A 13,008-nucleotide genomic window follows, 5' to 3' on the forward strand; every position below is an offset into this window, starting at 1 on the left:
AAAGGGTTTGATGAGATGTGTAGCGTATATTGGTTGAATAAAACCAATCTGTATCGTAAAGGGGAACCACGTCACTTTTGATGTGGATAAAATTTAAGGAAAGTGACGAGAAACCTTTTTATCAGTCTCGTAATCTGAAGGTTGCTACACCTTATGAAATTTTTAGTTCTAGATGACAGAGGCTTACTTAAACTCAGAACACACACAAAATACAACCAAGAGTGGAATTTTATCGAATATTTATTGACATCTACAAGGGATCTTGTGGGAAACCTACAAAGGGGTCTAACTAAAGAAAGAAAATAACACTAATAATCATAAAAAGAAGGAAAATAGGCATACGAAAAGGGAAATAGAACATCGTGTGTTGGAATGAAGTTGGAAACGTGAGCATTTACTGCGTCCAGTGTGGACGGGAGAAGGCTCACCACCTGTGGGAGGGGCCATAGGGGTTGGGTGCAGTGTGACCTGGGCAGTGGCCAAAGGCAGGGACCTTGGCAATCCGATCCCTGGCTACAAAAGCTGGCTCTAGGGACGTGGAATGCCACCTATCTGGCAGGAAGGAGCCCGAGCTGGTGTGTGAGGTCCAGAAGTTCTGACTGGATATAGTCGGGCTTGCCTCCACACACGGCTTGGGCTCTGGTACCAGAGCAGATGATGTATTTCTGTTGTCTTCACCAAGCTGTGATCTCCAACTCTCACTGGAGCTGTTCGCAGTCAAGTGTGAAGCGGCTGGGATGAAAATCAGCACCTCCAAATCTTAGACCATGGTCATCAGTCGGAAAAGGGTGGCGCGCCCTCTCCCTGAGATCCTGCCCAAAGTGGATGAGTTCAAGTATCTTGGGGTCATGTTCACGAGTGAGGGAAGAATGAAATGTGAGATCGACAGGTGGATCGTGCAGCGTCTTCAGTGATGCGGATTTAGTGTCGGTCCGTTGTGGTGAAGAAGGAGCTAAGCCGAAAGGTGAAGCTCTCAATTTACCGGTCGATTTACGTTCCTACCCTCACCTATGGTCACGAGCTGTGGGTCGTGACCAAAAGAACAAGATCCCGGATACAAGCGGTCGAAATGAGTTTCCTCCCTTCGAGATAGAGTGAGAACCTCGGTCATCTGGGAGGGGCTCAGTGTAGAGCCACTGCTCCTCTGCATTGAGAGGAGCCAGATGAGGTGGCCGGGCATCTGATTAGGATGCCTCCTGGGCGCCTCCCTGGTGAGGTGTTCCGGGCACGTCCCACCAGGAGGAGACCCCGGGGATGACCCAGGACATGCTGGAGAAAGTATGTCTCCCTGCTGGCCTGTTTTTGGGATGTGGGAGGAAACCCACATCCCAAAAACATGCATGGTAGGTTAATTGAAAACTCTAAATTGCCCGTCGGTGTGAATGTGAGTGCGAATGCTTGTTTGTTTCTATGTGCCCTGTGATTGGCTGGCGACCAGTTCAGGGTGTACCCGCCTCTCGCCCAAAGATAGCTGGGATAGGCTCCAGCACGCCCGGCACCCTAGTGAGGAAAAAGGCTCAGAAAATGGACGGATGGATGGATAACGTTTGTTCTTTTCAAGGCGACTCAGCAGCAGTTGGGCCTAGCGCCCTCTACTGAGCAGCCGCCACTGTTACTATTTGCTCCTCATCATGTTGTCATACCATTATTAGACTTGGCTTCCTTTTCATGTTGCTGCCATGAGTCTGGATGCTTCCTTTAATCTTTGGTCTCTTCCATTTCTCCCATAATACACAACAATAGCTGAGCTACACATCAGCACTGTTATGATCCCGCACCAAAGAAACAAACATTGCTTCTGGTCACAGTTTATGTATGGCTTCCCGTTTGGACAATGATGTCGGTGTTTTTCTTAAACGCAGCAAATCTACCCATCTGAATGGACAAGTCTCGATTTGACTTGAGGTATTAAAACCTATGCATTCTTAATTCCATCCCACACATTCCAGTTTCTGGGAAAACACATATTAACGGTTACTGACTCATACTGTCAAGAGTAGAAACAGAGGTTCCGCCTCCAGGAACATTTGTGGGAGGAGTAAAGTTCTTCTGGGAAGACTTTCTTTCACATGCCTTGAATTCCCAAAACACTTGTTTCAGCCATGCATGCGGATCAGCCTTTCCTTGTCACGGTCGTGCCTGTGTTTTGGAGAGTACTACTATTGGCTTGTGTCTGCATTGTGCTTGCCGCTCAGGGGCAAGGAGCTCTGCTTGTTTCCCACAGAGATGCTCTCGTAGAGGTAATTCTAATATTCAATGCGCAACATTTGTTTTTTTTTAAAAACAAGGTTTTTACTTTAACTGTTGGTGGAATACTTTGAAGAGAATGCATTATGAATGCCTGTATTTACATTTTCAAGAGCCAATATCAGGCCTTTAACTCGTCAGCTGCAGCGAGGATATCTTCCAAAACATAAGCAAAGAAGTTTTGTTTAGTGTGCACAGCTGTCAGGGTGCTGAAGAGGAGAAAAGTTAAGTCACAGTTGATCCAGAACGCATTAAAAGCTCGTGCCAGTGCAAACAAAACTTTAAAGCTATTCAAAACAAAGATTTATGTGTTTGTTTATTTATTTAATTATTTGTTTGTTTGTTTGTTTAGCACTCATGATGTTTATTGCCATGTGTTCTTACATTGAAAGTTCCATTCAAACGTCTTAGAATAGCATTTAGAAAGTCACATGAAATGCCAGGAATAAAACAAGTCGGGTATCATAAAAAGAAAGCAAACTATATTCAAAAGAGCACAAAGCAATTCGGAGATATTCTATGTGCAAGATTGCTTCACACCAATTAGACATTTTGAATGTACAAATATGTTTATATTGTATAAATCCATCCATTTTCTATACCAGTTGACTGAGCGAGAGGCGGATTACACTCCAGAAAGGTTGCCAGTCAATAAAAGGCCACATACAGTATACTGTAGACCACCACTGTAGTCTTCAATTAACCAAACGTACATGCTTTTGGAATGTGCAAAGAAGCCGCAGTAATTGTATAAATATGTGTTTGTGATTCCAGATACAGATTTTCAGAAACTACAGCGTTTAGACAAGGAGTCTAATTCATATGGCTTTTATCAGATGGTCCAAAATGTTTCAATCAGAAAACATTTTCTTAATTTTGTCAAATAATTAATTGATTTGGTTAGTTTTTTTTTTAATCTCATGTGACGCTTTTCAGTAATAATGCAATCTTTGTTTATAATAGGAATCCGATATGGACAAAAGTCAATTAAGATATTCCGTTTTATTTATTTACAATATAATCTGTAATCCATCTGTTGGCTATATATAATAGGTCGCCAATAGGGATCTGCATAATAATTATTGATTGACTGTTAAGACTCCCGATGATTGTGTGGAATTGATTGTTCATACATCGTTTTTCGAAGTAACTGATGGAAAACGGAGTGCGCTACTTTGGCTGCAACTAGCAGAGGCGCTGTTAACTAAGTCTTTGCTAGTTTGCAGAACAAAATGATTAAATTGAGCAACAGACCTCCAGAATTGTAAATTCCTCCATAATGGATAAAGAAATATTTGGGTTTAGGCCCATCCCTCAGTCTGTGGTTAATTAATCCCTTTTGGCACTCCATCCATTCTTTTTTTCATACCCATTGTCATCATTTTGGGTTGAAGGTGAACTGGAACAGATAGCATACCAGCTTACTTCGGTAGAGAGACCTCAGGGCACATATAGGCAAACAAACATTCATACTCACATTCACACTGATGGAGAATGGAAAGTCTTCAATTAACCTAAGAAACAGGTTTTTTTTTGTTTTTTTTTTAATGCTGGAAAAAGCCAGCGTACCTGGAGAAACCCCATACAAGGAAACAAGAAATCCAGAACTGTGAGGCAATCATGCTAACCACTAGGTCACCATTCAGCCCCTTTCACCAGTCAAGTATTGAAAATAGTTTTAACGGGTTATCATTTAGGCTAGTTTGGGTGGCTATGTATAGGAGCTGTGTTTAAGAAAGATTATGAGTTGAGCTTGACTACACAACCTGGAAAATATCATGAATAAAACCCTTCCTTTCATTATTTTTTAAGTTATTTCTTGTCCACACATTTACAGTATAGCCTCCCTGAACATGCAACACATCAAGGAATACTTGCAAATGTTGTGTTTAAAAAAAAAAAAAAAAAAAAACTAAAGGAAATGTGATTATCTTTACTTTTTATTAGTTTGTGTTTCAGAAAAGAAACACGAACTCTGAGACTGTAAGGAAGGCTAAGGCTTTCTGAACGATGTGTGAAATAACAAGCTAGTGTACAGTGGAACCTTGATAAAACTGCCTAATAGGGGCGGAGGTCTTCCATTATAGCCAATTGTTGGGTACATTGAAGCAGTTTTTTGTGGCCATATGCACCCATATTACTGTATAGTACAAAATTGTTTTGGACTTTTTTCGTGGCCTAAAACACCCAATATAGTACAAAGTTGGAAAAGTTTCAAAATGTATCTGAACGTAAACCGCTGGTCTGCTTTATTTGGACATTGTTGACATACTCGTCATAGGCGAGGCGCTTTCATGAGCTGCAAAGTGCTTACTATTTCCACCTCCGTTGCCATAGATGAACGGCTTGAGAAAAAAAAAAAAGAACTGTTACTTTAGCAAAAATAGCATGTTCCAAACTCAAGAGACTTGTGTATCATATTCCTCTTTGCGTTAACATCACAGCCATCCATGTGAGCACTATGCTAGATATGCTACTATAATAGATAAACTCCTCCCACTGTGGCATCCATGTAGACATGTTGCCACATTCAACATGGCCGTCACATAGGCACACCTCTTAGTTGCATCTAGTCATATTGGCTATCTATTATGACGTGTCTCCCATTCTCTGCCTGCTTTGCGCCACAGCGCCAGTAAAAAGACAGCGGCCAATTCTGAAACTAACATACTTCGTCAATGGAAGTTCAAGTGACAAATTGGAACTATTTTTGGACACCTTGTTCAGTCGGTCTGTTTTATCCGATATCCGTTATATCGGGGTCCGTTTTATCGAGGTTCCACTGTACATTGAACAATGGTCAGTTGGACCTTTGTTTCTGATTATGTTGCTTAATAATACCATATGGGTCGCTCTTCCATCAATATTGTATGTTGTTTGATTGTTGTTTGGTGTGCCACAGTATTATGCATTATGAGGTATTATGTAATCATGATTATGTATATTAGGTATTATGAGGCCAATGACAACTGTTCCGATAATCCTGTCAGATGGTCGAGGTGCACACTTTCATAGTTGACTGTGCGGTGACGTCTCGTTTCGCTCACACCGTTATGACCTCCAAGGCTCTGAACAAAGCCAACATCTCGCGTGAAATCGTCTTCGAAGTGGAGATTCCAAAGACGGCCTTCATCACCAACTTCACCATGTAAGTTTAAAATGAATTGTGTTCGAATGTATGCTACAGAAAAACACATTTTCCAAACTCCTTTTTTACCGCTCAGCGAAATGGATAGTCAAGTTTATGTTGGAGAGGTAAAGGAGAAAGAGAAAGCCAAGCAAGAGTATGAGAAGGCGATTTCTTCAGGAAAGACGGCTGGACTGGTCAAGTAAGTTGGACTACTCGTATGAGGAGGGTACAGGATATAGGACATTATATTAAAGCGCTACGAACAAATCATTTCAGGGCATCTGGAAGACAGATGGAGCAGTTTTCAGTTTCTGTCAACATTGCAGCGGAAAGTAACATCATTTTTGTTTTGACCTACGAGGAGCTCCTTCAGAGGAAACAGGGCCAGTATGAGATTTTGACCCGAGTGAAACCCAAACAACCGGTCCAAGACTTTCAGGTCATATTATTTTTGAGTCTTCATAATCACGTATACTGAGGAGCAACATGATACAACAATGTATTTCCTTTTAAATGTGACATCGAGTGTGTGTGTGTGTGTGTGTGTAGATCACAGTTAGCATATTTGAACCTCAGGGCCTCACCTCAGTGGATGCTACAGCAACATTCCTCACCAATCAGCTGCTCCCTCTGGTGGACAAAACTGTCACAAACACAAAGGTAAAGCTTTATGGTGGAATTTATGAGGTTGAGCCCAATCCATCGCAGGACGCTTTTTTTTCCTGTTTCGAGACAAATGTTCCCATAAGATCATTAAACGTAATTCGTGTCGGAGGTACTCCTCATACGCATTACTTCAATTCATCTTGATGAGTATAAATTTGAAAGGAGGAGGTCAAGATGTAAAGAGGTAAAGCTATAAAATATCTGTTCAATTTTGGTTATTTATTGTGAAAAGTATGGGATTTGGGGAATTATCAGAATGTGTTTAATACGGAAGTTCCCAAGATGTCCTGAATGAGCTGAACACCTTCAATTTGGATTGGGAAACACAATAATTACCCTCGACAACGAGCGCCAACATGTTATTGACGCTGGAGTCTTCATCATTTCTCAAATTGTCTTGACACCCCGTGTTGAGGCTCATGATCCTCCTTTTGGAAAAAGTGTTGTAAAAAAAAAGATCTATAGAAACATTTTAAAAAGCCCGCCAATTCCAAAGGGCGAAAGACGCAAAACACACAACCAAAGTAATTCCTTTGACCTATTCATGTGGACGTGTCTGTATTACAGGCCCACATCACTTTCTCACCAACAATGGAACAACAGAGGATATGTCCGTCATGTGAGGGCACTCGAGTTGAGGGAGATTTTATTGTCAAGTATGATGTCAAACGAGAAGAAAGCCTTGGGGAAGTCCAGGTCAGACATCCGCTGATATTTTCAATCTGCAACATAGAGCTGTGCTTTTTTTTTTTTTTTTTTTTTTTTTTTAACCTGGATCATACAGTTACACCTGCAATGCTCCTTTACAGCCTGGTATTTTGACTTTTTAGAGTTTGCTTGTGCTATGTATCTATTTCTCCTCAGGTGGTAAACGGCTACTTTGTGCACTTCTTCTCTCCACCTGACTTACCCACAGTTCCAAAAAATGTCATATTTGTGGTTGACAGGAGTGGCTCAATGAGCGGCAAAAAGATAATACAGGTAACTGTGTAGGCAAGTCCTGTATGTATTTTCTGTATATACAGTATGTCTTCTTTTGCAGACCCGAGAAGCCTTGGCAGCCATTCTGAAGGACCTCCATGAGGACGACCATTTCGCTGTCATCCTGTTTGATTCCGAGATTGTCACCTGGAAGGACTCTGTCATGAAAGCAACAAAAGAGAACGTGACAGATGCCGTTGCCTACATTGGGAAACTGAAGGAGAGGGGAGGTTAGAGGAGTGGGATCAAGTTTGGCAACATTTGTTTCTTTCCATGAGCCTCTGGTTAAACCTAATCTGCTGTATATGGGTCATTCCAGAATTGGAGGGCAATTGAGGCACCAACATTTCAAAAAAAAAAAATCTAATGGTACCTCTGTGCAAACTGTATTACAGTTGCTGTCATCTTGAATCTGCTCATTTTCGATTTGTCTTTCAGCAACTGATATCAACGGTGCCCTATTGAAAGCGGTGACAATGCTGATGAAGGAAAGAAAATGCAAACGGCTTCCAGAGAGGAGTGTGGATATGATTATCCTGTTGACTGATGGGATGCCAAACCACGGTGAGCCACATCTCAGTGCGAAAGAACGGCAGTATCGTACTGACAAGAATTCCTGTATTTTCATTTTATCGGTTGAAAAACAAAATAACTACAGGATTCGGGTTGATGTGGCTGCATGCTCACACAGCTTCTTAACACGCGCAGGGGTGTCCAACCTAAAATCAATCCAGGAGAATGTACGCCAGGCCATTGATGGAAACATGTCTCTGTTCTGTCTCGGATTTGGGAATGATGTGGATTACTCCTTTCTGGATGTGATGAGCAAACAAAATAAAGGGCTGGCCCGCAGAATCTTTGAGGCCTCAGATGCAGCTCTTCAACTCCAAGTAGAGTATAAAAACAACTAGTACAAATATTTCAAGCGACGGAAAAAGAATCACGCAAAGGCTCAATTTTGGTCATGGGTTTAGTAAATACAGCATGTTGTATATGGCTTTGATTTGTGTTCCTAGGGTTTCTATGAAGAAGTGTCCAGTCCACTGCTCTTGGAGGTCAACCTGCGTTATCTTGGCAATACTGTTGACTTCCTGACCAAAAATCACCACAGCCATTTGTTCGACGGCTCTGAGATTGTGGTGGCTGGTCGCTTGGATGACAGCCAGGAGCTTGATAACTTCCTTGTGGAGGTGTTTGCCCAGGGGGTGAGTGAATGACAATGTTATAAACCCAATTTGTCGTGATGGTCAATGGACGACATTCAAGTTGTTCCACGTAGTCTGACAAAATAACAAAACTAAAAACACATTTTTGACCAAGTCCGAAACAAAAGCCGATTGCCATCACTCACATAAACTATTGAACTGACAATAAAGGTATATTTCCCCTGCTGGTCAAAATAGGGGATGGTTAATTAGCCATTAAACAATTAATTACATTGATTTAAAATCTCACTTCATGGACCAAATCTTTTTACCTTTTGTAAAAAATGTATAAAGTGTATCACATTTTGTACATCTATGCTTATTTTTGTGAATTTGTATTTTATAACGCAAATTTGTTGGTACGTCTCGTCCACTGTACGAGTATGACCCTTTGAGACAGTTTTTGATACATGGCTTTTGCGTTTCCTCCTTCGCATAACAAGTGGACGAAAGCATAATAAGGGTGATCTTTCAATCTCGTGGCGGAAATGTTCAACTATAGGTAGGCAATCCCAATGATGTATGTGTGTTATAAACATACACAATGTAAAGGTTAGACTAGGGAGAGTAGATATTCTATTATTCCCGAATCCATAAAAAAATTGCGACCCCTGTTCTCCACATACAAAAATCACTGCAGTGTTGGCAAACAACTATACATCCAAATGATTTCACTTTGACAAAGTGAACGGCGATGTGTCCGATGGTCAGTACTACTGGAATAAAATGTGTAAATGGTTGGATTATTATATTTGTCATCATGATGCATCCCTGAACTGAACACTGTTCTTTACCTGCCAGTAAAAAAAAAAATGGTCCGTTTTTCTCTCCCTACAGCCAGAGGTGGATTTCCAAGTGCAGGGGAAGGCAAGAGTGGCAGACTGGGATGTGATCTATCCAGAAGACAAGTACATCTTTGGGGACTTCACAGAGCGTCTGTGGGCTTACCTTACCATTCAGCAGCTACTGGAGAAGAGGTTTGCTCATTTAGAACGCCTCCCTCAGCTTTATTGGTACCACTATTGAATGGACCTTTGCTTTCTATGGAATATTTAAGCAACCGACTTTTCTCCCAGTCGCATCGCTAGTCAACAGGAAAAGGAAAACGTCACAGCTAAGGCCTTGGATATGTCGCTGCGCTACAACTTTGTCACCCCTCTCACCTCCATGGTGGTCACCAAGCCTGAAAGTGAGGACGGACCAGACAGCCCCCTCATCGCTGATAAGCTGACAGAAGGTCAAAGATATGCTTGAGTTTTAGGATTCAGCATTCTACTGTTACTGAATACAAACTAGATGGAAAGGCTAGCAAAATGCGATAGGTTTTAAAGGGCAGTTTACACAAGACCATTTGAAACGGAAAGTCGGCATCTTCAGTGCGAATGGGCACTGTTTTGACGTTTTCTCTTTATCAGTCAGAGCACAAGGTACAAGTTAAAACTGTCAGCTCCCTGCCAAGGGCGATTGTCAGCCAACCTTTTGCAACCTCACCAACACTTTCATATGCCATTTCTTTTTTGTCAGAGATAAGTAAGCCCTACTCTGATGATCAATGACACTTGGCATGTAGACAAGGGAGAGCTTTGCAGTTATCCACATTTTATTCCAAGCAACTCAAATCTGAACTGGGTATTTAGACATATGTTTGTGTTTTGTATGTTAAACAGATCAACGACAAAGAGCAGAGAGACAAAGAGGTATGATACTTCTATCTTTATTAATCATTGCATTTTGGGCTCGACTACTTTCCATACAACATATGTATAATGTGCATTATTTTTCTCAGGTTCCTCTGCCCCTGCTGCAAGTTCACGGCATCAATCAAATGGTAATTACACTATTATCAGAGAGAGAGAGAGAGAGAGAGAGAGAGAGAGAGAGAGAGAGATTGATATACAGATATAGATAATATAATTCCAGACAGACTTTATAACCGATTTAAAAAAAAGAAAATGCGCCTGAATTATAGCTGCATAGAAGAATGAGTAGTAGCTAGTGTACTGATTGTCTTCAACCTGGAACAAAAAAGACAAAGTTAGTTAAACACTCATTTGAGCAAGAATTGGCTATGATATTAGACTACAAAATAATTGTTGTTGTGTTCAATAAAAAAAGATGCTTACAAAAAAATAAAGGAATTCATATACTTTTACAGTGGATGGAGATCCACATTTCATGATAGAACTCCCAGACAGGGAAGGCACCTTGTGTTTCAACATCAATGACAAGCCGGGGACTATTTTCAACCTGGTCAGAGACCCCAAATCAGGTAACATCTTAGCATACATCAAATATATTTTTTCCTGAGAAATAAAGAGGAACACTCAAATCACTTTTACCTTCAGGTTTTGTTGTGAATGGCGAGATTATTGGCAAGAAGAAATGTGTCCCAGATCAAAAGGTGAACACCTACTTTGGTCGTCTTGGTATCAGCCACAAGGCACTGGGGGTAAAGCTGGAGGTGAACACCCAGGATATCTCGGTGTTTCGTGAAGGAAAACAGGTCAAGAAGATACTGTGGACAGATTTTGCCTCTCTTAAAGACACCAAGTGAGTCAAACCGTTGGGTAACGGAGTTTGAGTCATCTGCAATTTACAAAGAAACAAATTATACAGCATAACCAGAGTGCAGCATTTGTGTGTGTCCAACTGCTTATTAGTTAGCGAGCGACTTTCTGGTTGAATGGAGAATGATGAAATAACTGGCCGGTTTTCTTATGATGAAGGGGGATGGACAATTACATTGGTGCCATGTATGATAAAACTTTAATCATTATATTTTGGTTCCTCATCCAGTATGGATCTTCAGATGACAAAGAACTGTAGCCTCACAGTCACACTGAGGCACTCAGTCAAATTTATGATCATCAGGCATACAAAGGTGTGGAAGCGACGCCATGATCGGCAGAACTATCTGGGTTTTTACACCCTGGACAGCCACCATTTGTCCCACTCAGTTTATGGACTGCTAGGTAGGAGCCATCGCAAAAGAGTAGACCTTTTTTTTCTCATTCCGCATAACATTTTTGGAACTACAACTAAGTTGAAATAAAGCATAGCTATAACATATGTTGTTTGAACCTCAGGCCAGTTCTACCATGGTGTTAATTTTGAAGTGACAGACCGAGATTTGGGAAATATTCAGCAGAAAACAGTCACCATGTACGTGAAGGGACAGACACTCAATGTGACCAGGTAAGCTGAGCCTGTCAAGCTAAACATTCTCACACGGCATGCAAGGTTAAAGAGGATTCCTGGCCACATTACGTGACTTTGGGTTTCTCTACCTTGCAGACATTGGCAGAAGGACTTCAGCAAAGATGTGGTGAACGGGGAAAATATTCCCTGCTGGTTTGTTGACAATGATGGAGCCGGTCTCATTGACGGGAGAGCCTCTGATTACATTGTGTCCAACCTCTTTTAAATCTTTTTTTCAATTCAACATTAATTAACATAAACAATTAATTTTTTTTTTTGCTTTAGGTGAGACACTGCATTATTTAAGCACTTATAGACATTAAAACATTAAGGACATAAGGAAATATTCACTTGCTGGAGCTAAAACAACAACAACAACAACAGCTATACACTCTGTTTTCATTCTAAAATGCTATTTTAGTTTTGTGTTGAAAGTAACTTGTGGATAAAATGACCAAAGAAATGTAATAGTCCATCATAAATGTTGAGAGGTGTGAATGTGAAGAATGTTAAAGGACTTCTGTAGTGCTTTGAATATTGGCACTGATTCCATAGTTCTGTACTTAAAAATGATATCTGCAGGAAAAAAATAGACTCAGTAGAAATTTTAGGCTTTGTTTTCTGATGACATCGTTGATTTTTAGCCAGATTTTGGCCCGACCCTGTTTAGGTCCAAACCTGCGTGAGCCTGCTGACGTCAGCAACAGAGGACGAGGACATTTTCTTACTAGCTATTAAATGTTCTGTGGCATAATTGTTACCTATATTGAAAGTCTGTATGTTTTTAAGACAATAACGAATGAAAATAGTGAGGTTAGATACATTTGAGTAGGCTTGTTTTGTCAAAAACGATCGCTGCAACGCTTCATTGTACAACCCCAATTCCAATGAAGTTGGGACGTTGTGTCAAACATAAATAAAAACAGAATACAATGATATGCAAATCATGTTCAACCTATATTTAAATGTATACACTACAAAGTTCAAACTGATTAACTTGATTGCTTTTAGCAAATAATCATTAACTGAGAATTTTATGGCTGCAACACGTTCCAAAAAAGCTGGGACAGGGCCATGTTTACTACTGTGTTACATCACCTTTTCTTTTAAAAACATCCAATAAACGTTGTGGAACTGAGGACACTAATTGTTGAAGCTTTGTAGGTGGAATTCTTTCCCATTCTTGCAATTTCAGTTGCTCAACAGTCCAGGGTCTCTGTTGTCGTATTTTACGCTTCATAACGCGCCACACATTTTCAACGGGAGACAGGTCTGGACTGCAGGCAGGCCAGTCAAGTGCCCGCACTCTGTTACTCCGAAGCCACGCTGTTGTAACACGTGCAGAATGTGGTTTGGCATTGTCTTGCTGAAATAAGCAGGAGCGTCCATGAAAAAGGGGTTGCTTGGATGGCAGCATATGTTTCTCCAAAACCTGTATTTACCTTTCAGCATTAATGGTGCCTTCACAGATGTGTAAGTTACCCATGCCTTTGGCACTAACACAGCACCATACCATCACAGATGCTGGCTTTTGAACTTTGCTTCCAGAACAGTCCGGATGGTTCTTTTCCGCTTTGGCCC

General features: G+C 41.0%; 1 protein-coding gene across 1 annotated transcript; it reads left to right on the forward strand.

Annotated features, from left to right (window-relative positions):
• The first annotated feature begins 2,094 nt into the window (after positions 1-2,094).
• On the forward strand, positions 2,095-12,248 carry LOC133408364 (inter-alpha-trypsin inhibitor heavy chain H3-like). Its single transcript, XM_061687169.1, has 20 exons — positions 2,095-2,240; positions 5,238-5,395; positions 5,472-5,576; positions 5,654-5,816; positions 5,927-6,037; positions 6,611-6,739; positions 6,908-7,024; positions 7,086-7,254; positions 7,463-7,588; positions 7,733-7,914; positions 8,041-8,229; positions 9,067-9,206; positions 9,306-9,466; positions 9,897-9,926; positions 10,016-10,057; positions 10,385-10,498; positions 10,575-10,779; positions 11,026-11,201; positions 11,316-11,424; positions 11,524-12,248. The coding sequence occupies exons 1-20, from the start codon at positions 2,103-2,105 to the stop codon at positions 11,651-11,653; spliced, it is 2,694 nt and encodes an 897-aa protein (XP_061543153.1). The 5' UTR covers positions 2,095-2,102; the 3' UTR covers positions 11,654-12,248.
• Positions 12,249-13,008: the final 760 nt, after the last annotated feature.

This window comes from Phycodurus eques, chromosome 10, assembly GCF_024500275.1.
Source record: "Phycodurus eques isolate BA_2022a chromosome 10, UOR_Pequ_1.1, whole genome shotgun sequence".
Classification (NCBI taxonomy): domain Eukaryota; kingdom Metazoa; phylum Chordata; class Actinopteri; order Syngnathiformes; family Syngnathidae; genus Phycodurus; species Phycodurus eques.